Source organism: Eublepharis macularius, chromosome 3, assembly GCF_028583425.1.
Source record: "Eublepharis macularius isolate TG4126 chromosome 3, MPM_Emac_v1.0, whole genome shotgun sequence".
Taxonomy (NCBI): domain Eukaryota; kingdom Metazoa; phylum Chordata; class Lepidosauria; order Squamata; family Eublepharidae; genus Eublepharis; species Eublepharis macularius.
Window position 1 is genome coordinate 157,778,513 of NC_072792.1, and position 26,632 is coordinate 157,805,144.

Sequence of the window (26,632 nt, forward strand, 5' to 3'; positions counted from 1 at the left end):
GGGAATACAGGGGGCCTGCAGGGGGGAGAGGGGTCAAGTGAAATTGCCTGCACTTCCCCTTTCTGCCTCTTGCCTCTGTGGGAACCCCACCAGTGAAAGAGCAAGGATGGGCATGCTTCCAGTCCTCCCTTTTCCCACAGTGGCCTCCCTGTCCCGGGCCATTTTGTCCATGAGACTCAGGAGCATCAGTTTTTCCTCAGAATTTACTGGGCTGCAATGAAAAATGGCTACACTGAATTTTCAAAACTGAGCCAATAATTGCTCCACAGGGCAATTTGAGGATATGAAAATGTTGTAGGTCGGCAGAGCTGAAGCTGCTTCTCTCTACATGCTGCAGTCACAAGCTGGAAAGGGCTGGAGTTTGTCTGGGAGCCCACAAATACCATTACTTATCTAATGTGTCCTCCTGTCATTCCCCCAACAAACCTGAAGACTGTAATATGAAGACTAGCCCTAATTATAAAATAAAATATTCAGCAACTGCAACTGAGAGCATGTAAATCCAGGCACTCAATGAACAGCAGCCAGTGATGGATTGGATAGAGTGGTTGTTCTAGTGCCTGTATCTTTTCCTCCATCCCCTAAGATGTACTTGATGGAGAAAATTATGGAGTTATTGGGGTGATATCCACTGTCCCTTATTAGGAAGTGCAGAGGTATGCTGTCTGCCATTTCTGTTTGAGCTGCTCCATCGAGCCAAGCTCTAAAATCATACATGGCTTTGGCAAATCTGACGGAATCCTAACTGCACATGGCAAGTGAAGGCCCTCTTTATGCACAGTGCACACTGCAGACTTTCCCTGTAAATCCTGAGTAGGAGAAATGGCTAGTCACTATTGTGGGAAGCAGAGTTGTTGAGCTATGTGGTAGAACAAGGGGAGGGGAGAGAGAGAGACAGAGATGGAAGATATTTGCAACAACCTCGCTTTATGGAAGGTGATTACTCTCTTTTTGTTACCTGCCTGGTGTCGGTTGTCTGTTGCATCCTCAGCCAGGGGAATGGGGTGCAGGTTCCTGTTGGCTGGAGGACCTAGAGGATTATAAGAAGGGTTTTCAATATACTCTTCTGATGTTTGTGCAAAGTGCCCTTCCTTCCATATCCCCCACCCACCCCCATTCTAAATGTGCATGACATAAGAGAAAAGAGGTGCAACCACTTGGCCTGTCATCTGGTTTATGATATCCTGGCTGTGGTTTATATACTGCTTAGGTGAGCTGTAATTAGCTGCAGACTTAAGGACTCCTAAGCTCAGTGGTTCATTCCTCCCATTCACTTCATTCCTCCCATTGAGGAATGGAGGTATTGAGTCTTGAACTGGCTTTTTTGCTGGCATGCTGTGTCAGTCCCAGGGGTCCACCTCCTGGGCCAAGAGAGCTTAAGATGCTGACTATGTCATAGCTTGGACATCATCCATTTATAGCCCCCATATAGGGTTGCCAGCTCCAAGTTGGAAAGTTCCTGGAGATCTACGGGGTGAAACTTGGAGAAACCTGGAGAAAGTGGGGTTTGGGGGAGGGAAAGGACCTTGGCATGGCATAATTCCATAGAGTCCACCCTCCAAAGTAGCCATTTTCTCCATGTGAACTGATCTCTGTGGCCTGGAGACCAGTTGTAATTCCAGGAGATCTCCAGCTACTACCTGGAGGCTGGCAACCCTAGCTGCACTGACATTAGGGTTATACCACAGATACTGTCCCAGTGCCATATATCTGCCAATATGCCAAAGATATGCCAATGCTGGGCTTCCTTGCCACCCTAAATCTATCTAGCAAAGCTTTAGAATTGTTCCCATTAATGCATGTATTGTGGTAAAGTACCAGCCTTTTTATTTGGCAGAGTTTGATGATTACTGCTCTGACCCTTGTAAGCTCAAAGGATGGGCTGTGGCTCAGTGGTAGCACATATGCAGCCACCAGTAGTATTAGGCCTCAGATAGTATTAGATGCACCTTAGGTAGCATTAGACCTCCGTTAGGCCTCCGTTAGTATTAGATATGCATCAGGTAGTATTAGGCCTCTGGTAGTATTAGGCCTCAGGTAGTATTAGATGCGCCTCAGGTAGTATTAGGCCTCCGGTAGTATTAGATGTGGAAATCTTCTACCTGAAATGCTGAAGAGCCACTGCCAATTGAAGTAAACAACCTTGATAGACAAATGGTCTTGTGTGGTATAAAACAGCTTCATGTGAAGCTGTAAGAGTGAAACATGCTTCCAGTTAAAAAAAAAACACTGTGCTTCAGCAATCCTATAAATGGTTAAGACAAATTATGTTCTTTTTTTCCAAACGTAATAATTGTTAAGTATATCACATGAGTAAGATGCTTGTCCCAGGGATATTTTTGATAACCTTGCAGCATTATTTTTGTTTTGGGACGTCCTTTTCTTAAAGCCAGACTCTTGGAAAATGCCATTAAGCAAGACTCTAATTTAAGCAATCGCATTGCCACACTTCATCAGTTAAGCCTGTAATAATTTAAAAAATGAAGCTGAACTGCATCGCTGATATCATTTAAAACTTAAGATTCACAGGTATTTAATAATTGCAAAGTGAACTGGTTGCCCCGCCACATACTGTCTGGACAGAAATTTTCTAAGGCCTTCATGGTTTTCTTACTTGATTCCAAGCTGGGGTTTCCTTTCACCTCCTCCCCTCAGATAAATTCTTCTCATTGACACCACTGGAAGTTTCAAATGAATTCTTATTAAGTAACTGGCAGCACAGTCAAAATACCAAGCATATTCTGTTTGTGGAGTCAGACTTTATTTTCTTTCAGAACACAGCAGTTTGGAATATTTCTAGTTTTTTTTTAAAAAATACTCTGGATACACTACAGATTTGGCAACGGCTATTTAACAGTACTGAGGAAAACAGGATAATGGATCTTTGCATGACTGCAGACTGTAGTTAACTAAGCTCTGGATATCTAATCTCCTACCATATCTGTAAATTGATTGTACTCTAGCTCAGAACTGAAATGCCAGTGTCTGTTGAGAAACTATGAACTTTCATGTCCCTTGCAAAGATATTTATGCTTGCTTATTCCTGTCTACTGCAACTGACAGAAACTAAGGAAACTATTTTCTGACTGCGAATGGCTTGGAAGCACAGCAATTGTCTTTGGGGCACATCTCTGAGTAACAGTTTGCACTGTGCATAGGCTGGGCTACGCAACTCGTTTTTGTGTTTGCGTTTCTCACATCCATCCAGTGTTATTTTCTGTTGTCTTTCTTTCCCCTTATCATGTTCATATCAAACTATTTTTTTATAGAAAAGCTTACCTTCCCTCTCTCTTTTATATTGTTTTGACCTCCCCCATGTTCTCTTTGTTCCACTTTTTTCCTCTCCAAAGAATTTCACCTTAATTCTTTTATCTGTGTCCTTTTTTCTGTTCACAATGCCGTATCTCAGGAATGCACTCCTACCATATATGAGGGCTGTTCTTATTCTTACTCTTTGAAGCAGATCTATTTGTTAACTATTCTCTCTTTCCTTGCAGAATCAAACCAAGTGTGGTATCATACCACAGGATAGCGGTAGAGAAGTTTCACTTCACTTGACATTTCACTTGACATAGTTCTGTTGGCACGAGACATTGTAATGTAAGATCAAGCATGGATTTTTAATTTCAGATCAGTGTTGCTGAGTTTGAAAAGCAAAAATGTAGTCATTTCAGTCCAGTCCAGAGGTTCAAGATGGTCATTATTGGGACAAGGTTTTCTGTAATATACCTTCATGACTGGGGAAGGCAATGGCAAACCACCCCATAACAAAAAGTATGCCAAGAAAATGTTGTGATATGACATCCCCCATGGGTCAGTAATGATTCGGTGCTTGCAGAGGACTAACTTTACATTTTAAACTTGTACTATGTCTTGTGCAAGTGGAAGTGCAGAAGGTGAGCAGGATCTGGCCCAGTTGACTTAGCACAAAGGGTACTTGCAATGACCACATGCGCAAGAGCTCATGGGATCCAACCCCAAGAGTACATGCAGCAAGCTCACCAGCAGGTTATGACTGCGAAAGCCCTATCCTGCCCTTTGCTCCCCACAAGTAATGTTTAGTGGGACACTGGCTTTGAATATGACGATCCGATTTAGCTATTGTGGCAAATGGTTGTTAATAGATCTCTTTTTCATGAATGTATTTAGTCCTCCTTTAAATCCTTCTTTAAAGGGTCTGAAAAGAAGCCACAGCTTTGTTTGCAAGACCATAACAAGGTTGTCAATTATAGGATGTTTTGAAGGTTGTTAATATATAGGATCTGCCATAAGTCAGAAGTGACTTTGACAGTATATAACACATAAACAACCGAGGGGCCATAACCATATTGCGTGGCAGAAAACTCCTTTGGTTACTTATGTGTTGTCTGAAGAAGAGCTCCTACTTCGTTTTGGTCAGTTCTGAAGCTACCACCAGTCAATTTCATTGGGTAACCTAGTGTTCCTATGCTATTTGGCAGTGGAGTGGGGAGAAAATTTGGCTCTGTCCAAGTTCTCCACATCATGCATAATTTTATAATCCTCTGTCTTTTGAGCTTTTCATTTAAAATGTGAGGGTTAAATCAAGTGGTCAACACACACAGTTTAAAGAGGTATTGTCCTATCATTTCAGGATGCTTATAATGCCACGTGGCTGTGTGTGTAATTCAAATATTTGTCATTTCTTTAGACTTTTTAGAATAATCTAATCTATGACTGGTTGAAAGTTAACCGTTCTGGTGTTGTTTGTGATGGGGCATGCTTCCAAGTAAACATATCATCATAAAGGGGCTATGCCAGATCAGAAGTGTGGTTCATCTAGCTCAGCGACATGTTTCATGCAGTGGCCAACCAACTGTCCAGGTGAGAAGGGGCAACACACAAGGCATAGCGCCTATTTGCCCAGATGCCAGCATTTAAAGGATTACTGCCTCTGGATGTGGAGGTTCTCTTTAGTCATCATGGCTAGAAAACATTGATAGGCCTGTCCTCCATGAATCTGTCTAACCCTCATTTAAAGCCATCTATGCTCCTGTCCATTACTACATCCACTGGCAGTGAAGCCAATAATTTAATTACTCACTGAATAAAGTATTTCCTTTTCATTTGTCCTGAACCTGTCGCCCATCAATCTCATTAGTGCCCTCAAGTTCTAATAATATGGGAATGGGGAGAAAAAACTTCTTTTCAGCCACTTTTCTCTACCCTTGCTCATCATTTTATGAACCACTATCCCCCTTAGCCATCTTTTCTGAAAAGCCTTAGACTCTTTAGGCTTTCCTCCTATGAAAGTATTCTAAGTGTAGTTACACCATAGACATAAATGCAAAGACTTTGACACATTTTATTTTCAGTTCCTTTCCTAATAATCCCTTGTATGGAATTTGGTTTTTTTAAAAAATACTTCTATACACCAAGTTAAGATTTTCACTGAGCTATACACTACAACTCCTTTCGGTCTAGGATGTTATTGCTCAATGTGCATTATCTTGCACTTGCTTACACTGAACCTAATTTGCCATGTTATCTCCACTCATTTAATGTAGAGAAAAAAGAAATGGAAGTCCAGTGGCACCCGAAAGAATAATAAAATGTATCCCACCATAAAATTTTATGAGTCCAAACTTACTGCATCAAATACGTGAAGTATACATCCACAGGAGATATATATTTATACTTACAAGCAACAGAAAGGCAGGAGTGGGAAATGTTACAAAGAGAGCCCAGCTTGAAACAATGACCAAAGGAAATTTCATTTATTCAGAGGGGGTGAAGACCACTCCTAACAGTTGATAAGATTGGCAGAATAGGATTAACATAAATCAGACCTAATCAAGAAAGCGGCAGTGAAACAAGAAGAACTAATTAACATATGTAAAGAGGGTCATCATGCTGAGTTATTAGCACCTATTGTGACTGAGGAGCAAGATTCCCGTCTAGTAGCACCTTAAAGACCAGTAAGATTCCCAGGGTATAAGCTTTCAAGAGTCAACACTCCCTTCATCTTTAAGATGCTGCTAGACTCAAATCTTGCTCATCTATTGCAGACCAATACCCATATGAAAGTATAGTGAGTGGGGAAACCCAAGTCCTTGTTGTTATGATTTTTTTTTTCATTTTCATTTATAGTCCAGCTTCAAGCCTTGAAGAGAGAGAACACGGAATCCTAATCCAGCATTTTCACACTGAATTCTTCTTTTGAAGAGCCATTCCAGAGGGTAAGACTGTTAGTCTGTTGTAGCAAAATTATGCAGGAGTCGAAAATCACCTACAGTTTTCATCCTGATCTTTCATGAGTTAGAACTCGCTTCCTTAGATGCATAGAAGTGTATATCCATCTGTGTTAAAAAGGGAGGAGATATGTTATGAAAAGAGGCTGATTTAAACACAACCCAATCAAATGAGAAATCTGTTTGCCCTGAATAAGTACGAGACATTTTTAATCAACAGCAGCAGAGCAGGTATGAAATGAGATAGTGTATCAAAATTAACAACTATAAGGGGTGTGATGGGTGGGATGCCCTGACGCCCTGATTACAGTTCAGAAGATCCGTAACCTTTAGATCAGCAACAGTATGTCCTGGGGGATCAAAATGTTCCCCCAATGGTTTCAGAATACTGCTGTTTTTACTGTCAGATTTGTGTCCATTTATTCCTGTGAACATTATTATTACCAATTTGAAGAGATCTTCACAATCCACTTTTGGCTTTTCCCCATCCAGAATTATTTCGTATCACGTACAAACTTAACCACCTCGTTGCTTGCTCCCAATTCCAAATCACCTTTGAACACATTAAGTCGCACTTGTCCTAATACAGATCTCCGTGGCTTCCCTTCTTTGCAAGCATGTCTATTTATTACGGTTCTCTGTTCCACAAGAAGACCTGACCCTCTTAGTGCACACTGCTAAATCTGCTTTGTCGGGTGCCTTTGGGAATTCCAGATGGGAACATGGCTTTGGGTTCCCAACAGAGAACGGGATAGGGACTATAGACTTCACTACTATGGACTGCCCGTTGTAGTAACGATGATCCCACTGGGTAGTCTCCATGTTGTTTAGTATGTCAGAACTGCTAATGCTCTGCTCCAGCAGGGGTTGAGTCCAGCGGCACCTTAGAGACTAACAAGATTTTTAGGGTGTTAGCTCACACCCTGAAAATCTGGTTGGTCTCTAAGGTGCCACTGGACTCAATCCCTGCTCTTCTACTGCAGGCCGACATAGCTACTCACCTAAAACTATGCTCCGTTTCAGCATTTCTTCAACTCTGTATTGGATTTCTTCTAGCTTTAAATCTTTGCAAGGTAGTCCTAGTACATTGTTTGTTGAAACCTCTTTGAAACGGACTGTACTGTGTCATCCGCCTTGAGTCTATACATATAAGGTAAATAAATAAACCCAAAAGAAATTAATAAATCCTAAGCAGCAGGACGTTAAAACAGCAACCCAGGAAAGCCTAACAAAATTCATTCCACCTTGTAAGCGATCTCCGCTGAAGCACGACACGGCCCGGCAGCCTTCCGGGCATAAGCCACGCCACCTTCACGGGCAGCCCGGGCAGCAGCGCAAGCGCTCGCAGGGAGGGGCCGCCCCGCCCCGAGCTCCGCCCCGCCAGCGCGGACGAGTGGAACGCCGCCGGCCCGGCCCCGCCCCTCCCGGCTGGAATGCAAAGGGCGGGCGAGGGAATGACGCCGGAGCCCCGGTCACGTGGCGCGAATGGAATGCTAACAATGTAGCGAATGTCCCAACTGTGCCCTGCCGCATTCGGAGCCCGAGAGGGAGCGAGAGAAGAATGGAGCCGCAGCCGCGAGTCGGGGGCGGCAGTGGGCGCCGCGCCGAGGCTGCCCCCTGACTCCCCATTGGGCGTCGAGAGCGGAGGAGGGGGCTGCGTGCGGGAAACCCCTTCCTCGCTCGCCCGCCAGCTGCAGCCCGGAGGTAAGAGGAGGGGTGGGGCGAGGCGAGGGGCTTCCCCGGTGGGCGCCGGCGGAGGGCTCGCTCGCTCGCCTTCTCGCCAAACAAGCCTCCCTCCGCGACTGCTGCTTCGCGGCTTGCAGGAGAGGGGCTGCTGGAAAGGGCGGGCGGGGCGTCGGGGGGCTTCCCCCGGGGAATCCTTGCACGCGACGGGCTGGATGGGGAAGATTCCTCGGAGGGGGGAAGGACGGCTCCTTCGTGGAAGGGGCTCTCGGGGAAAGTTCCCAAGGAAGGGAGGAGGAAGCCTTGGGGAGAAGCTGAAAGTGCCCCCCGTACTCGGGCCGGGGGCGGGGGGGAACGGCTGCAAGAAACCCCCGGCTGGTTCTGGGTGGAGGGCGCAGGGAGCACCGCAGGAGGATGTGATTTGCCCCCTGGATCGGCAAGTGGAGGCGCCCGGGCCAAAGCTTGGGCTCCTGGTCGGCGCTGTCGCCTCCAACCACGTTGGAAGGGGGAAAAACGAAGAAGAATGAGCTTCTCCGGACAACAGGAGTTGCTGGCAGGACCTGGGGGCAGGGCGCGAGGTCCGGGACGCTGCCCCCCCCCCCGGCTCTCCCTTGCCGGAGCGACCTCCTAGTTGCCGACCGGGGCTTTCGCCCTCAAAGGAGGGTTGCGCGGAAGGCGGAGGAGATTCTGGAGGCGCCGGGCTGTGCCCGGATCGTCACCCCTTAACCCTATTCCCGAGTGGTCGCAGGCGCATGCAAGGCGGGTCTCATCGGCTCTTGCGGATTTGCGCGCAGGAAACGCGCGCGGGGGGATTTATTCCGGGCAGGGCGGGATCGTGTGGATGTGGCGTGCAACCCGTGATTTGGGAGAGCCGGACCCCGCGCGGGTTTCCAGGGAGCGAAGGGCTTCCTCCCAAGCCAGCGCGCAGCCTGGAGTTGCTGCTGCCGGGAAGGGCCCCGAGGCTCTGCATGGGCTGATCCGTCGGACCGCTGGCCTAGCTCCCGTGGGCTGTGCGGGAAAGGGGGGAAGCTCTCGGCCAGGCCTTGGGCAGGAAGGGGGAAGGGCGTGCGCGCTTGCCGGCCCGCCCGTCGGGGAAGCTTTCCTGGAAAGGAGTGCGGCGCTCCCTTGGACTGCCCTCGAGGCCTCTCCCGGCGGGAGAGAAGGGCCAGCTTTGCAGCCCTGGCAAGTTGAAGGGCGCTGCGAGGAGGGGCGGGGCGCCTCCGCCGCTTTCCCGGGCTGCTCTGTGCGGGGCTCCCGCTGAGAACTTCTCGCTGAGCCCCGGGCCTGAGAGTCGTGGCCGCCACCCGGCCTTCCTTTCCGTACCTCGCCTGTCCGACCTTTCCCCCAGCGATGCCTTTGGCGTGCGTGACAGCTGAGCAGGGCCCGCCTCCGTGGGCATGGCTCGGGAGACTGGCCCCTTTGGCCCAGGTCAGCTCCAGGCCCGGGTCAGGTGGGAGATTGACGGGGCTTGAGGGGAGTGGGGCTGAGGAGACAGAAAGGGAGGGAAAAGGCCGGAGCCCCTTGCTCCCTCTTGGGCACTGCCTGGCCGGCAACAGAGTTTGTGTCACACTCGAGTCTCCGTTTGCTTTTTCTTCTACTGTAATTCTCATGTCAGCGCTACAGTGACTAGAAATTTGGCTTTATGGCAATGTCGCCTTGCATTATCCAGCTTTAGCTGTTTCCCCTTACAGGGAGGGCCTGAAGGAGCTGACCTCCAAGTCTAGAAGTAGTTGTATTCGCAGGGCAGGTCTTCATCTTTGGGATGGGGCAGGCACAGGGAGGGGTCCTGCTGCAGAAATTGGTCCTGTGATTCCAAATAACTGTTGCTCCCAAGTAGGAGTCCCAAATCATAGGCGTGTTGCAAGGCAGTGGAAGGCTGAAATGCAATTGAAAAGTAAACTTCTTTTTTGGCCCTGAATTGATTCAGCAACCTGATCTGAGTGCAGGTTTTAAAAAAAACCCTTTGTTTTTCTCACGTGAATACCAGCAGCAGGAGAGGGGCTGAAATGTGCCTTAAGTATCCCACATGAACTCATCCAAGCCTTGGATATTTGATCCGTCAGGAGTATTCTGGGTGCTGTTCATTCTTGCCTTTTAAGTTATCTGGCTGACAATGTCTGCCTTTCTCATGAAAGGTCCCTGGCCAGATTGGACCGTTTCAGCCATGAATTAGTCTACGTTTATTATGGTGTGAGGCAGCATCTGATGAAGTAAGATAACTGCCTTCAAAAGTTCCACTACAATTCATGTAGATCTTCTATTCAAGGCTGAAAAGGTTTAATCAGACCAGGGACTTTTCATGAGAGACACAAACACTGCTAGGAAAGCCTTACTTCAACAGAAACCAGCTCAGACCCATGAAAAGTTTGTGCTTCAATAAATGTGTTAGTCTTTAAGGCACCGCAAAACTCTGGTGTTGTTTTTGTTCTGGTGTTGTTTTTTGCAGGAATGTTTAAAACTGCAAGTTTTATAAGGCCCATGATTTGCCCTGGATGAATGTATGTTGGTAAATGTATCAAATGCTTTGATACGAAACTCTTCTCTGGGCAAAATGCACAGAGGAGGCTCATTTACCTTTATTTTCTTGAAAACACATACAGCTTAACTGTATATGAGCAGAAGTTGGTCCTGTAAAAACATATTGCTGTCTCTATATTCTAAAAAAAATAATAATTGTATTCTTAACATGTAAGTGCTCAAAAATAGAAGATGTTAATTAGGTTCTATGGTTATCCAGGGGCTTGGATTCTGCAAAAGAGTTTCCAGTGGTAGAAGGATTTCTGTCAGCAGAACTTCTTTGCCTTTTTCCTGCCCACAGCAGTTCAATATGCCCCCCAGTGCTGCACCTGAAGAGCCGGGCACCCCCCAAATCTCCCCACCTATCAGCAGAAATCCTTCACAGAATTCTACCATAGTCGGTATGAATTTGTCTGTACTGCGAGCTATTTCAATTTGCAGTGTTGGCTTGCTTTGTTTGTGGTGTTTTTGTGTCTGATCATCTGCTACTTACAGCGAGTCCATCTTAGGAGCAGATGCTGCATCTCTATGCAGGTTTGGCCGGGTCAGACGGGGATGTCTTTAGGGATACGTGGGAATGGATTGCATCCTATGCTTCTACATTTGTTTGTACATGTTGAGGTCATGCTGGGACAACTGGGCTCTTGCTCTTTTCTCTTCCAGTCTCTCATGAGGATTGTGCAATCCTCTCCTCTCTCCATATGTCTAGTGCACTGGTGACTATACTCAGGCGCAACTGGTGTCTTGAGCAGCTCATTTATCAAATTTGCCGGGTGCAGAACTAAACATCACATGATCTGGGGTGGGGTGGGGGGAATGAAAACTAAATGGATGTGCTAGATGATGAAGAATTATCTGCCTCAGCTTTTATATCAGGGAAGTAGAACAGAGATAGAATAGGTGCAGCCTCTTCCTATAGAAAACAGTGCAGTGTTGGATCATGGAATTTCAGTCCATTCACATGCCTTTGGTGTGGAAAATTGCAGGAGGCATGTTTGACCCATTTTAGTTTCCAATAGAGCAAAGTCATGTGCATTAAAATAGTTTTTAATCCAGGTAATACAAGTCATATTAATGTTGGATGTACCTCAGATCCAAGGTTAACCACAGGTTAGAGTCTGTGGCCTGGTTCACACATGTAGGAGGCTAAGATAGTAGAATGGACTGCACTGGGTTCCAGGTGGTGAATCTTCTTTTGGAACTATTCCGATCTTAAGAAGTTCCCTGCAATTAGAAGATGAGCACAGCAGTAAAATAGAAAAAGTTGAACGTTACCCCCATGTTCTGCTAATTTCTCATGTTCATGGATGCAATGTACCACCAGGCCCTCTTTTGTTACTTGTCTTGTTCCTCCTGATCCTGGGCAGGAGATGCTGGTGCACAGACGAACCGTTGTTTGAATGTGTTACTTTGTGCACAGACTTGGATTTTTTCTTTGGTTTCATCTGGCTTCTTGTTGCTGTTCATCAAAAAGAGAATTTTAGCTCTGAAGAGTTTTTGTCTGGGAAAGGGACTGAAATTGGATGGTTTGGTAAAGACATTTGAAGCTGGTATTTCTGGGTTCTGACTTGAAGCTATTTAAGCAGGTGTTTTAAGTTTCAGTGAGATGAAACTTTTTGGTGTTTCATCTTAAGGAAACCAATCTTGATAGTTCAGGTTCAGGTTTATTATTACAGTCTACGACCAGCACATATAAAACCATTTGCAAATCTTGGTAGTTACAACAGGCCATCCAATAAAATGGTAGAATTTAGTGAAAATCATAGAGTCATAGTTTCTACCTTTCATCACTTAAATTTAAAAGATACGTCTTTCTTCCTATTTATTTGAATTAATTTATTCTCAGTAATTGGTAATGTGGGTATTCCAGAAAAATACGAACTGGAAACATTTCTGTTGCCCTCAAATTTGTTAAGCAATCTTTAAAAAAAATATCCCATGTTAATTTTACATCCCCAGAGCAACAAGTACTTGAACTGAAATATTTTATTTGGGGCGGGGGGAGGAAAAAGTTTGGTTTAAATGTTATATTCAAAGCTATATGTGGAAATTGTTTTAATTGGAAAAAATATTTGTAAAATTGAAAGATAATATAACATGTACTTCCTTTCCATTGTTTAAATGTAAGAAAAAACTAAACGTACTGAAACCTGTTTATACACTGATTTTAATACATCCAAAGAACTGTGCATGCTACGCCGTGGACATGATTTCAGTAATTTCAACACAATTTAACTCTCTTCCACATAAACTATGAGGAGATTCCATAGCATTATTTGTTAGTTGCAGATCAGAGTCATATAAGGATTTTAGCTTTGCTTTTATTTGACCTGCACAGCAAATCAGATGAATTTGTAACTTGATTTTGTGTTTGGATTATTATATGCATTTGTCATTGGACATCTCTTCCCTTCCTACATTTATAAATCAATATACATATAATCTCTCACAAAATTCCTAAGGGTAATCCACTGGGGGGGGGGGGGGAAATACAGTCATTGCAGCATTGAAACTATAAGATTTGCCTGATACTATGTAAGTAATGTAATCCATTTGTTGTTGCTATTTTGATGAAACAATAAGTCTTCAGAAATGGAAACTTTTCTATGAGGGGAAAATGTCACTGGAAATTTTTCCATCCTATGTCTCTGCCAGTAATCTAAATATTTCCTGTAAATTGGTATTACTTGGCTAATTTCTCTTACATTTCAGGCGGATCATTACATTTTGATGAGTAATGAGAGACTCTTTGCTTTAGAGAAAAGTCTTGACTAATGAGATTGATAATGTCATGTATACAGAGAATTTTTGAAGGGCAGAGGAAAACGTGTTTAGGGTACAAGAATCTGTTGGAGGAAGAAGGGGGACTTTGCTCTGAGCGCTAGGTACCTTGGGATCATAGTTGGAGGTTTAAAAAATGTGGATGGAGGAAGATGGGCTATTCTTGTTCCTTAGTTTTAAGCAAGGGAATAGCATACCCTTGCTCACACCCAGCATATGCCTTGCTAAAGAATCAAAAGACTTCATTATTTTCTAGGAATATTTTCAAGGTGCCTAAAATTGTTTCCGACAGTTTGGCTGCAGAAAATCTCTCACCTGGTATAGTGACTGGAAATGGCTGCGGCCAGACTCACATGAGCAGCGGCGGCAGCAGCATGGTGTCTCTTTAAAAGGCGAGTGCGTGTCTGGAAGTTTTCACCATACCCTCACAGACTCTTTATTCAGCAGTTTGTTGTGGCACAGTGAAAACTATTAGAACTGGCGGGAGAAACTTCTCTGAATGGTGGGGCTCCTCTCCTACACAGAACATCTTCCTCCACTGAGTAGCCTCCGAGCAGTTTCATTTCATGGGACAATATTGCTGTTCTTTTGTCGCTGTGAACTGAGCCTTAGTTTCAAGAGCTGTGCCAGGACCCTGTTTTCCCAGCTGAAAAGGGCTGTCATTAAATACTGGCTTCAGGAGAATGTCAAAGGGGAGTGAGTTTGTGCTTTGGATGAAGATCTTGGTTGGAGTAGTTAAGCTGAGGGGATGGTGAGCCCTTTTTGCCTTTGCTCATCTGAAAGCAACCAGACTCTCCTCTGTCATGTCAGCACATGGTTCTGCTGAGGATCCATCTACACAGTATGCAGTCCTTTCATTTGGGGAAACAACCTGAGGACTTCGTATCACAGGTGAAATGGGAGCATTGTGCCCCACAGGAGAACACAATCTTTTTTCTGTTTGCGACCACAGTATGCAGGGAGAAGCGGCTATAACCTCCAATTCCCTCCTGTTTTTGTGTCCTCAAAGTGCACTTTGGAGGTGCTGTGAGGTCCATTGTGAAACATAACCACATATGTAACATGATTTTTACAACAGAGTCAACGGGCTCCATCGGGTAGTTTGCGGATGCAGAAACGGTGAATGTGTAGGGGTGGCTAAAACGGCTTCCCTCTCTGTGCTGTAGTTGCAAAGAGAAAAGAGCCAATGTGTGTCTGGGCAGCATAAAACTCCCATAATGCGTGTGATGCAAAGTTCTCATGTTGTTCCTCAACAAACACAAGGACTTTGTAATGTGTAGATAAATTGGTGGAGTCCCTCTCCCCGTGGAATGTGTTTTAGTTGCCCTTTGTACGGGGCTTTTGAATAACAGAGTTGCTCTGAAAACGAATTCTGACAGCTTACAAATGCAGTATAATAAATATTAAATCTCTTGTCTTACTTGCATTGAAAATAAGGAAAGAAGGTGTGGTGCCATCGCAGTTTTACTGCAGTTGTTCTCCCACCTGCTTTTTAAAGAGAAATTTCTCAGCAGGAAATGCTGCTGTGGTGATGTGTAAAAGCAAACCTCCAGTTGTGTGTTTGCAGTTTGTGTGTGCGTGGCTCACCCACAAGCGCATCTTCCGCCTTTTAGACTGTATGCAAAGTTCTCCTACATGGGTAGCCCCTTCCTGGCCTTTGTATGCATGTGTGTAGGAGGATTCTCTTTCATGGGCTGGCAACAGGGGATTGCAGTACAATATGACATTATCGTGGCTGCTCCATCACGACTTCCTTTGTACAATCTGTAATTCTTGGGACTTCTGGGCAGAGAGGGGAGGGAAGTATCAAGCAGGATGTTGGTTAGCTGCCATAGGGGGTCTGGTTTTGTGCTAAGATCCACTAAAGTCTGTTGTGTAAAAGGTGTAAAAGAACTAAGGAAATACAAAAAGGTAAACATCTGAAAAATCAGAAATCAAGTTAAGTGGGCAGTGGAAGGAAGAGGATTTAAAATCATGTGTGTTGATGTAAGTCATGCTTTACTGCAGTTTTAGATAGGTAGTCATGTTGGTCTGTAGTAGAAGAGCAAGATTCGGGTTCAGTAGCACCTTAAAGACCAACTTGATGTCTGGGGTATGAGATTTCAAGAGTCATGCTCTCAAAAGTTTATACCCTGGAAATTGAGTTGATTGTTAAGGTGCTACAGGACCTGAATCACGCTTTACTGTAGGCAATGATGCGTTGTAAAAAAAGAGAGAGAGAAAGAAAAAGATTGAATGCAGTTTGCAAATGTAAAAATGGAAAGGAGTCATTTTGGCCATCAGTGCTAGGTTTTGCTTTTAGCATGTGGCATAGGTCTTGAACCGAAGGGTCACCTTTTCTGATTGCTATGCAATCCGCCTTTTGTATAGGGGCACCTCCTTGCCTCTTTTGGCACCAGCTTGAAGCCTGTATATTTCCCTGTGGCTCTGGAGAGTGAATCGTTCCATCCCGCCTACCCTGCTGATCCTGCAGGTTTGGGCTTTCCGCCAGAGGAATGTGGACCGTTTGCGCCAGCTGTGTGTACTGTAGCTATTAAGTCTTTGAGCTGATGGAAGTCTCGCCCTCAGCATGAGTTTTTCATATATATACTTTGGTGGTCCCCCCTCCTTTTCTAAGGGCTGGGTTTTTAATTTCTTTTAAAAGAGAAATTAATTCGGAGGTAATGAAGGAAAAGGTCTTGCTCCCTAGCACAGTTACCTGGAAGTTAATTCCGCTGAAACTGGCAGGACATCTGTGTAAATTTGCTTAGGATCTGGAGGTAAGACTCTTAACAATGGAGACACAGCCTTCCGGGAACTTCTGTGTACTTGTTGTTAAAATGAATGGGCATGGTACAGGAGAACAGAAACACTGAAAACGCGATTTATTAGTTTGTAGCTGCGTTTGTGTCCCCCCCCCCCCCGAGGGGAACCTAGTTAAGAGGCCAGTGGTGGATAAAGGCAGGTCTTAGAATTGCCACCCTAGCATGGATACCTATTCCTGGACTCATGGGGCAGCCTTGGGCCCGGATCTCGTAGGTGTGCGCTAAAGGTTGATGCTGTACTTCCTCAGCCATGCTCTCCCACTGAACTCAGCATTCTGTGGTTTATGACAGTCTGGTATTTGCTCTGTTGTCTCCTTTTATTCAGCATGCTTCCTGCTTAGTATTGTCCTTTCTCTGGCTTCTTTGTGGTTTGGTGTCTGTGTCAGATCACGTCTGTGTGCAGCATGGTTGGTGTGGGACACAGTGTTGTCTCCCATTTTCTGTGGGAACTGCTTAAGGTATGACCTTTCGGTCTTCTGTTCAAACTAGTATCTCCGTGTACATGTATTTATTGCAGTATTGCATTGATGTGTGTGTGTGGGGGGGGAAGGGATAGGGTATTGACATTTGCTGTGGATAGGAATTCTCAGCTTGCCTTTGGCTCAAGAAAGACTTTGGCTAGCTGAGCCGCACTATCGTGGTTGCCTAACTCTGAGTCACATTAACTAGAATGATTCGATGCAATATTGCCTTTGCACAGCAGCCTTTCCACTCCATTCTGTGTGCTTTTCACAGTCGAGTGAGGCCGCAGGTTCAGCACGGTGCGGTCTTTTCGTCTCAGTTTTTTGGCCAGCTATAATGTTGGAAAACACTTCTTGATTACGTTTAAACTGGGTGGTTCTGTTCTTGTTGTTTTGCTGCTACTGCTTAAGGGATGATTTTAAGTTCCGGCTGTTCATTGCACATTCTCACCATTTGTCTGAAGATGTGACTGTGTGTGCGTGATCCCGTGCTCACCCTCTCATTCTCTTGGTGCAATCAAGTTAGGTTAATAGAAGAGAGTCTTGCGCAAGACTACCTAGTAAGTTTCACAGCAAAGTGGGCATTTGAACCTGGGTTTCCTGGTTCAAGTCCAATACTCTCACGGCTGAATACTTTTGTTGACCCACATTTATGGCACTTGGTCATCAATTGAAGCCTGATAATGTTTGATTTAAGGAACCACATTAAGACCTTGTTTAGGGAAATCTGTTAAATATTTAGTTTATTATTTGACAGATTTAGTGTGAAACTTGTTGGACTGTTTTAACCATGATGTATTTCTGTGTTGGTTTTTACCTCTTATTGTTCACTTATTGGGTTTTTGTTATAAAGTCCAAGGAATTAAATGTAACAAAGAAATAATAACTGTATACCACACCTGGCTCTTGTATTGACATGTTTTAAAAAGCAAGAAGAATTGCGTGACAATCTATATGCTTTCTTTTTTTCTCTCTTTCAGACATTGGCAAACAGCAGGATGAAGTTTCAGGGGTTTCCCCTGAGTTTAGGATCTGCAAAACTTGTGAGATGAAGAAGAGTAGCAATACCTACCACTATTTAAGATTTGTTTAGCTTCGTCATTGTGCCAGATGCTGTACAGAACATAGAAGTGTGCTGCATGGTTCTTGCCCCAGGGGGGTTTGCAGTCTAGATTGGAACATCAAGGGATTATGTTTTGTAGCAAACTGATATTCTCAAGAGAAAAACAGTATTGAATGTCTCCTTGATTGGGTGCAAAAGAAGTTGGTATTTTATGCTGAAACAAAACTGGATTAAACATGAGGCCAAAGACTTTTCCTGCCACCACTTACTCTGGGAACAGCAGGCAGAGATTGCAGGAAATTCGAGAAGGTTTGAAACAGCCCACCAAATCTTCCAGTCAAGGATTACCTGTCGGATCAGGCAACGAAACTTCTCTGGATCCTAAAGTTGTAGTAGGGAAAGATGGTGCCAGGCAGCAGCAGATGAGACCTGGTGCCAAGTTTGGACCTTACCAGAAAGCACTGCGAGAAATCAGGTATTCTTTGCTGCCCTTTGCTAATGAGTTGGATGCCACCTCTGCCACTGTGGAAGTGAACAGACAGATGCTGCAGGAACTGGTACATGCAGGATGTGATCAGGTAAGTGTGAATCTAGAACAGGCTGACTCTGAAAATCTGTACCTGTGTTGTTAGCGACTGGTTCTGCAGGAAAGACTGATGTACTGCTAAATTGCTACTGAGCATGTACACAGGACATGCCTGATAGCCACAGAGCTTGTGCTTTGAAACAGCTATGCATTCACTAAGCCAGGTGGAGTTGAGGTCAGGGAGAGTCAGTATAGTGTAGTGTTAGGAGTGCTGGATTAAGTTCACTAAGACTTCAGTTCAAATCCCCACTCTGTCAGGAAGCTCACTGTCTCTGTTTTTGTCTAACCTGTCACAAGGTTGTTGAAAGGATAAAATGGAGAGGGGAGAACCACGTATGCTATCCTGAAGTCCTTGGAGGAAAGGTAGAGTAATAGGTGGATAACACATTGTTCCACCAGCTTGCCCATACTATGCATTTCATTCAAAGCCTAATGAGCCCATTTTCATGCATGCATCTAGGGACTCCCCTTTGCAGGTACAAGAATATTGTTCTAGTCAGGTAACAGAAGAGGTTAATTCAGTCTAGAGGGAGAGAAATTTTTCTCAGTGCAGCCACTACTGGACTGTACTGGTTCACATCTGAGGAAATTTTTAGCAAGAAGTGATGTGTGTTGGAATTTGTGTTAGTCCTGTGGGTGTGACTGCATTCTGCTTCATTCACACACCTTGAGTTACATCTTAGATTCACATCAGTGTCTACACGGAATTACTTCTTGGAGGAGCCTTGTCATGTGTAACAGCAGCTCTTCACTTGCAAAAAAAAATAGAGGCTGAACAACTTCCTGGTTTTATTCTTAAAAATGTATTTGAAATTATATGTATTTCTGAAGAAATAGCAATTGCACACTTAATGGGAAATGATTGCAACGCTCCAAAACCCCTGTATGCATTTATATCTTCTTTGTAATCGTCACTGCATTCTATGTAATATATAGACAGCCATGCCGTCCAAAGCAGTGTTATACTTGTCCAAGCTCATTGACATCAAAGGATGTGAATGTGCTTAGGATGGTGCTGCAAGTAACCAAAACCAGTGTGGAGCTAAACAAACAAGAGAAAGCAAGATCAACTTTCAGTGACAGGTGCCCAGTGCAGTTCTGATAGGGTCACCAAACTCTAGGTAGGAGGTGGAGATCTCCTGGAATTACAACTGGTTGCCAAACTACAAAGATCCACTGGAGAAAATGGCTGCTTTGGAGGGTGCACCCTGTGGCATTATACCCTGATGAGAGCCCTCTCTAAACCCTGACCTCTCCAGACTCCAACCCCAGCTCTGCAGGAAATTCCCAATCCAGAGGTGGCTGCCCTAAATTTTAAGCAATGTTAAACCTGATTGACTTCAGAGAATGTTGAAGGGTGTAACTCTATTTAGGATGGCCCTGAGAAAATAGTACAGCGGTCACTAAGATGGATCTTGCAGATGAGTGCAAAGTCTGTGGATGGAAGGGTCTCCTGCTAGGTTAATAACAATAGCAATGGCTCTTCTATGCAGGTTAGTGCTCCACCCAGAACAGTGCTTTTCTTATTCCCATAATACAGCTGGGGAGCTGGGGCTGAGAAGAATGGCTTACCCAAGGCCATCTACTGACCTCATGGCACTCGCAGGAGTTGAACCAGTGGAGTGCTGATTTGCAGCCCAGTCGCTTAACTGCTATGCTACAGCAGCAGGTTGCAATGATGGGTCTTTTTGTATTAACCAATAAAGGCCATACCTAGCCTTTCAATACCTAATCAGTATGTTGTCTGTGCTCTCTCACCAGCTTGAAGTTAGTAAGTTCGAAGCCTTAGAAACTTGCCCTGTTTTACTCCTAGTCTGTTTCAGAAGGACTCAAAGGATCATGCCATTTATTAGTTATCACTGAAGGCAGCAGGAAAAGAGGAAGACCTAAAATGAGATGGCTTGACTCAATAAAAGAAGCCACGTCCTCCAGTTTGCAGGATCTGACCAAGTCTGCTAATGATAGAACATTTTGGAGGTCTTTCATTCATAGGGTCGCCATAGGTCGGAGACGACTTGATGGCGCATAACGCACACACATTTCTGCTGCAGTTTTAAACGTTCCAAACAAGATCATAATGAACTGCTCTATTTAATAGCCAAGGAAGAGGTTAATTGGATTAGTCATAATTATTCTTTGTCTTCATTTCACGCAGAAATGGCATTTTTTGTTTTTCTTTTAATTTTTTCCCATTTTTTTACCATAACAATAACCTCTGTTGTTGAGGGAGCAAAAGAAGGAGGGGTGGAGGGAAAGGAATGCAAAGAAAAGAGAGTTAGGACAAAACGGTGTTAATTTCACTCATTTTCATGCAAATGCCACCTTAGTAGAAATGGCCATTTTTAATAGCCACCACGCAACTTGCCAAATGAGCTTCAATAATGGGGGTGGATGGGGATTGAATCAAGCGAGTGATCTATTTCCTGGAGGCACCATTCTCCTTCTCTCAGGCTTACTTAGAAAAAGCTTTCTTGGTCACTGTTCAATCCCCAAAAGATCCAAAAAGATGATCTTACATTACGAGATTAAGCAGTGTATAAATATTAGGTTGGTTTGTGAAATATTAGGTTGGTTTGTGTGTAGAAATTACCTATGGAGAAGCTGTTTTTATGACACCAAACCAAAAAAGTGAAACTAAATCCAAAGATTTGAGTCCAGTAGCACCTTAAAGACCAACAGATTTCCAGGGTGTTTGTCCAGGCTCCCTACATCAGATATGACTCTTAAAAGATTATGCCCTGGAAACCTTGTTGGTCTATAAAGTGTTACTGGATTTGAATCTTGTTCTTCCACCATGACTACCCATCAGAAACCCAATTCAAAGATATATTTATGTGTGTGCAAGAGGCTGTGCAAAAAATTTGCCTAGCTTCATGCCCAAGCAAGGGCATAAGAACTTTTACAGAACTGACTAGAACTACCTTTGTAGTCTGGGTTCGAATCCTTGTCATGAAGCTCACTGGGTGACCTCGGGCCAGCCACTCTCTCTGAGCCTAACTTACCTCATGTGAGTGTTGTGATATCAAAACTGGAAGGGATGGCTGTTGCCCTGAGCTCCCGGAACAAAAGGGTGGCATAAAAACCATATGAGTAAGTGAAATGGTGCTAAGTGAATTCTTGCACATCTTCTTGCACAAACACTTGCGGGAAAGCAATAGCTATTCCCCCCCCCCCCGCCCTGCCCCACTCATAATTCTTCAGAGCCAACTCATTATAAATAATGCCCGCACAAAGGAGGCCTTTACAAAAAATTTAACTTAGTTCTTCCACCAGCTGCTGGCTGTAACTCACATTGATGTGCATACTATTCTTTCAGGGTTGGCTGAAACGAAGAGCCTGTTGTGCTTGCCCAATGTTTTTCCTGAGTGGTGCAGGCTACTACATATTTTTCAATTCATAACTTGCAAAGTTCAACAGAAAAACGTATGACTTTACTCAGCGTGCAAGTATGAAATCAGAAAGGATGTCTGTTGCCCATTGGCTGGTAAAGAAAACTTGCCAGGCTTGAAAGTGCAGCTGGCACAGGACTGTAGAGAAGCTTCTCTCAGCTCAGTAATCCACTTGGAAACACCCCAGACAATTAAGATGTGGAACGCTGCATGCAGTTGTCGATAGTAGCTTTTAAAATATTTTAATTGCAGTGAATAGATGCAATTGAGCATATAATTTGATATGTTCGTTAACCTGAAGGGGTTGGATTCTAGTTTATTCTACCCAACCACCCCAGAATGAAAAAAGCTGTCAGTGTTGTTGGTTCCGCAACTAAATGTTACATTGATGGGAATGGATAAAAAGCTAGAGCAGTTGGCTTTAGCTGCTGGAATGTAAATGTTTCCTCAGGTGACTTGGTGTGTGTTAGCAATATAGATCTGGGTGTGTCTTAACATATTTAGCTAAGTTCTGCAGCTAGTAGTAACTGAGTTCTCTTTTAGAATGGAGATTTCTCTGAAATGAAGAGTATATGTAACACCAGTATCTAGAACTGTGTGTATGCTGAGGTTAAAAACAATACAGTTCTTCAAGAATGAGTCTCAGATATCTTTGTTCAGGCTCCCGCTCTCCTGTGGTTTAGAATCCTAATCTGGAGGCAAGAAACAGGCCGTTTGTTAAAAGGTCCTAATTCAAATATTACGAGCAATTGCAGTTTGCTACCAACCGAGAAATCTCCAATTACAGCATGCGTGGGGTGTGGGTGGGAGCGCATAATCAGAAGTCTGCCCTCTCCTTAAAGGAGGGGTTGTCTTAGGTCTAATGGGTGTGCCTTTGGAGGGACTCAAAGTTAAGCAGTATTGGTAAATACTGTAAATATATCTGAGAACCTTTCCCTTACCTGTTCTGCAGTGAGAAATTTGGGATTTGTTTTTCAGGCCAACATTTTAAATTGCATTCCAGAAGCATTTGATTTGGTTGTCACTGTCAAAAACTTGCAAAGCACAGGAGCCTTATAAAAATAGCATAAAAATTAGTGTCTTGTGAAACTCTTAAAACCAATACACATTTTACCAAGAGCTAACATTGTATGCCACAATAAATTAATTGGGCTGAAAGAGGCCACAATCCAATAGACTACCACTAGAATATTAAAAATAACAGGATAGAAATAGTATGTTTTGCAGTGTGTTCCCAGAGGTGTGTGTTCCCAGAGCTGTGAGATCAGAGCTGTGAGCTCACCTTCTCAATTGAACCATCGTATAAGCATAACAGTGAAGCGAGCATGGGTACAAACTTGGCAGCTTTCCTGTCCTGTTCCGGATTGTGCCCTCATTCATCTGCTTCTGTCTCCTTTGGGGCTGGGAGCCTGAACTGGGAAGTTGTTGTTCCCTCAGGGAAATGGCTGTTAGAAGGCTTTTGTTTATTTCTTCCATATACGAACACTGTTTTTAACTTCCAGAGTCATGTGCACAATACATTTTAAAAACCGCCATTCAGTCAAAACTTGCCCTGAAATCAAAAAAGACACCTGAGAACAGGAGAAAGGAATTTTTTTAAAACAAAAAATTGCCACAAGGGTTAAAACCAGCCACATACAGACTAGGCTCCAGGTGAACTGCAACTGTCACTTTTGGGTTTGCCTTCATAAAGCAAGGGCACATGAGGAAGGGGCTGTCCTGAAGCTTAACTGTTGGGTTACCCTTTTAAGTATTCTGCCCCCCCTCCACAGTTTAAGGTTTTAAAGATATGACAGGTGTTTCCTAGGTGGAGATGGGAAGCAGAGAGTAGGGGGAAAAGGCTTGAAACAGTGTTTGATTTGTCACACTCTTGCCTGATAGCTCAGTTGTAAAGGATAAGGCAGTTGAAGAATACACCATAAGCTCTTTATTTATTTGTGTGCATATATATGTGTATACACAAACAAATCTGTTTCAAACCAAAGATTTCTCCATCCATCTCTCCACTGGTGCAAAAGGGTCTCCCCCCCCCTTTTGTTAATAACTTCATAAAGACGAAAGAAGGGAAGACCAAATGCCAGTGCTACAATGGGAAAGTGAAATTTCATTATATGGATACTAAAAAATCCCCAAGAGCTTTCACTTTCTCACTGCACCTTGGGCATTTGTCCTCGCTTTCTTTCGTTCTGGTGACTGGTGCAGCCCTCTTGTTTCCCTGATAACTTTCTAACATCTCTCCCTGGTTGAGGTGCATTCACAAGTAATTTGGCTAGTAGTTGCACATTAACCTAGTCAGGGTGAATTCTGTTACCCCAAAATGGATTTTGATGCCAGAATATTTTGTTTGAGGCTGTGTCTGCAAATGTTAGGTATGCTTAAAAAATATTTCTGTTGCTGCAAGCCCTCATTTTAGCAATCTCAGCACATGACAAATAGCAAATTGGCAGTAAAGGATGAAACTTCTTTTTTGCTCCCCAACCCCAAGTAGAAGCAATAAAAATAAAGAGCACTGGATGAAAAATGAGCTTTGTTAATTCAGTTTATTCTCCTGGCAATATTTCCTGCAGTCAGCAATGTCATGATCTATTAAATGATTTAATTTGCTTTCTTTTTCAATAAAAAGCACTATAAACTTTCCAGTGATAGCTATTACAGATGGTATTATGGGGAAAAGTTCATAGGAGAACCTAGCATGAATCAAGTCAATGTTTTCATGGTCAAGTTGTTACTTAAGCAGTTGGGTCTGTTTATTCTGTGGTTCATGGACTGCTGGTCCCAGTTTTAATTGCAAAGAGTTCTGACTGGTGGCAGAGTGAAGAAACATACAGATGATGCAGTATAAGAATTCAGAAATCAAAGGCAATCTTGGGCAAGGCAGATGATAATCAGAAAGCCATGTACAGTGTTTCTCGTATATTAGGCTACGTTTAGAAGGGTAGCGGATCCAGTTTATATCCTGGCATTCTTCAGCAGACTATCCTTACATGTTCTCATAACCATTGGAAATTACACTGTATAGTAATACATTTTTTTCTGTAGTCATGTTTTTGTCTAATCTGTGAAATCAGTATAGGTTGCTGCCATTATTCATACTCTTGGCATCTGGTGCAGATCAAAAAACTACACAATAAGACCAGATTCAGAAGGGATGCAAGTTTCTAGAAATATAAGAGAAATCTTTAAAAGGAAGGAATATTTTCAAGAAGAGGCTGGATGAATACTTGTCAGAGATGCTTTAGGCTGATCCTGCACTGGGCAGGGGGTTGGACTAGATGGTCTGTATGGTCCCTTCCAACTCTTATGATTCTGTGATTTAAAAGAAAAGAATAAAGTAAGTTTTTAAATGCTGATAACTCACAAGATTAACTCAAAATCTAGACAGCCATTTTGGATTGCTTGAGTAGTCAAAATGGCTGCTGCAGAGGTGAGGAGAGGAGAAGGAATGGGCAGTCAGAAATGACAAGGAAGATGAGGGGAAGAAGTAAAGTCAGAATGGAGAAAGGAAAGAAAAATGAAGCAACTGGGAGAAAGGGGGCCAGAGAGGGAAGGAGGTGGGCAATAGCAGATGAGGGAAAGTGGCAGATGAGATGTTAATTAATTAATTAAGGATGGGGGTGGCTGAGATTCAGCATGAGGCTGAAGACCAACCAAGAGAATAAGATTTCTACTAACTGCCACAAGTTTTCACGGGTCCTCAGCTTGCTGTCACTAATCCAGAGAATGTTGGTTTGTCAAGAGGCAATTTAATTTGTCCTCAGTAAGCATTAGTTGCTTCATTACTTTTTCATGAAACAGGCTATACCCATGTCTCAAGACCAAATTTGAGGCCCCCTAAAATGTGAACAGTAATCCTAACTAGAGATAGACACTAATTTAAACGCGTTAACTTAAATGGACAGAGAGGTGTAACTCTGCTTATGGCTGTAGTACTTACTTTCTCCTAAAACAAATACTGTATTCCACACCAGAAAGTAATAAATAATGTGAGCAACCAAAACGGTTCAGCATGAAGCTGCTTATAATGAGTCAGAAAATAGGCTTGTCAAGATCATTATTGAATACTCTAATAGTGGTTTTCCAGGTTCTCAGGTCAAGGTCTTTCATATCAGCCATTACCGGATTCTTTTAAGTAGAGATGGTGGGGTTTGAAGCTGGGACTTCTAAATGCAAAACAAATGCTCTGTCACTTAGCTACTGCCTCCCGTTTCTGTTAAAATCTTCCAAGTTTTATTTATTTTCCTGCAGTATACCCTGCCTTTTCCCCCAATGGGGACCCAAAGCAGCTCACATTCTCCTCACCTCCATTTTATCTTCACAGCAATCCTGTGAGGTTGGTTGGGCTGAGAGTGTGTGACTGTTCCAAGGTTACCCAGGGCACTTCCATGGCCAAGCAGGGATTCAAACCTGGGTCACTCAGATCCTAGTCTGGCACTCTAACCAGTCCACCACCACTGGCTCCCTATTTTTATTTTTATATATATTATATGGGCCCCATTGATATTGACTACACTGGAGACGGAAGTTGGAATACTGTTCATTGGAAAGAACTAATTATTGGCCGGAAGAAGACTGTTCTTGAAACGAGCCTAAGGAGACGGGGCCGGCGAAGCTCGTAGCCATCAGGGTGGAAATGCCGCCTCTGCTCTTCCCCTGCAAGAGAACAAGCGGCTTCCGTTAACTACAGATTGAAAGATTTGTGTGTGTGCTCCACTATAGGCACCTTGGATACCAAAGGAATAGGAAAATATATGACAGTTTAGTGTATGGGACTTTGTTATTGAACTGGACCATTCTGGTTATTACACTGAGACATAAAACTGGTTATTGTTAACAGTTGTTTGATTGCAACCTCTCTGTGTGCCTCCTTGAGCTTTGGCTCTCTACTCTTGAGTTGAAACTTGTAAGAATGATATTTCTTTATTAAAAGAGGAAAGGGCTTTAGCAGGTCACTGGGAAAAAAAACTGTGCATTCCTAAGCTCAAAAAGTCACTTTTGACCAAAAGGTTAAGAGTACTAATGCAGCAGGAAGTGGTATCACAATAGTATCAGGGTGTAGCAGTTCCTCTGGGAAGGTTTTTTAATGGCTGGCTAAGCCCTCCACTTTTCCTAATAGTTAGATGTGTCAGGCCCCCAAACAGT

At 43.7% G+C, this 26,632-nt stretch overlaps 1 protein-coding gene and 1 long non-coding RNA gene across 2 annotated transcripts in view; one reads left to right on the forward strand and one right to left on the reverse strand.

Annotated features, from left to right (window-relative positions):
* Positions 1-5,707: 5,707 nt before the first annotated feature.
* LOC129325747 (uncharacterized) lies at positions 5,708-7,610 on the reverse strand. The gene is made up of 3 exons (XR_008596670.1): positions 7,454-7,610; positions 7,211-7,349; positions 5,708-6,317 (listed from the first exon to the last, which is right to left on the reverse strand). It is a non-coding gene; the product is annotated as an uncharacterized LOC129325747 (long non-coding RNA).
* Positions 7,611-7,863: 253 nt separating this feature from the next.
* The window catches only part of LATS2 (large tumor suppressor kinase 2), a 50,624-nt gene continuing 31,855 nt past the window's right edge, over positions 7,864-26,632 (forward strand). Inside the window, exons 1-2 of the mRNA XM_054973611.1 lie at positions 7,864-7,913; positions 17,436-18,096. Of these exons, the coding sequence (XP_054829586.1) occupies positions 17,755-18,096 (342 nt within the window). The 5' untranslated portion in view covers positions 7,864-7,913; positions 17,436-17,754. The remainder of the gene's footprint in view (positions 7,914-17,435; positions 18,097-26,632) is intronic.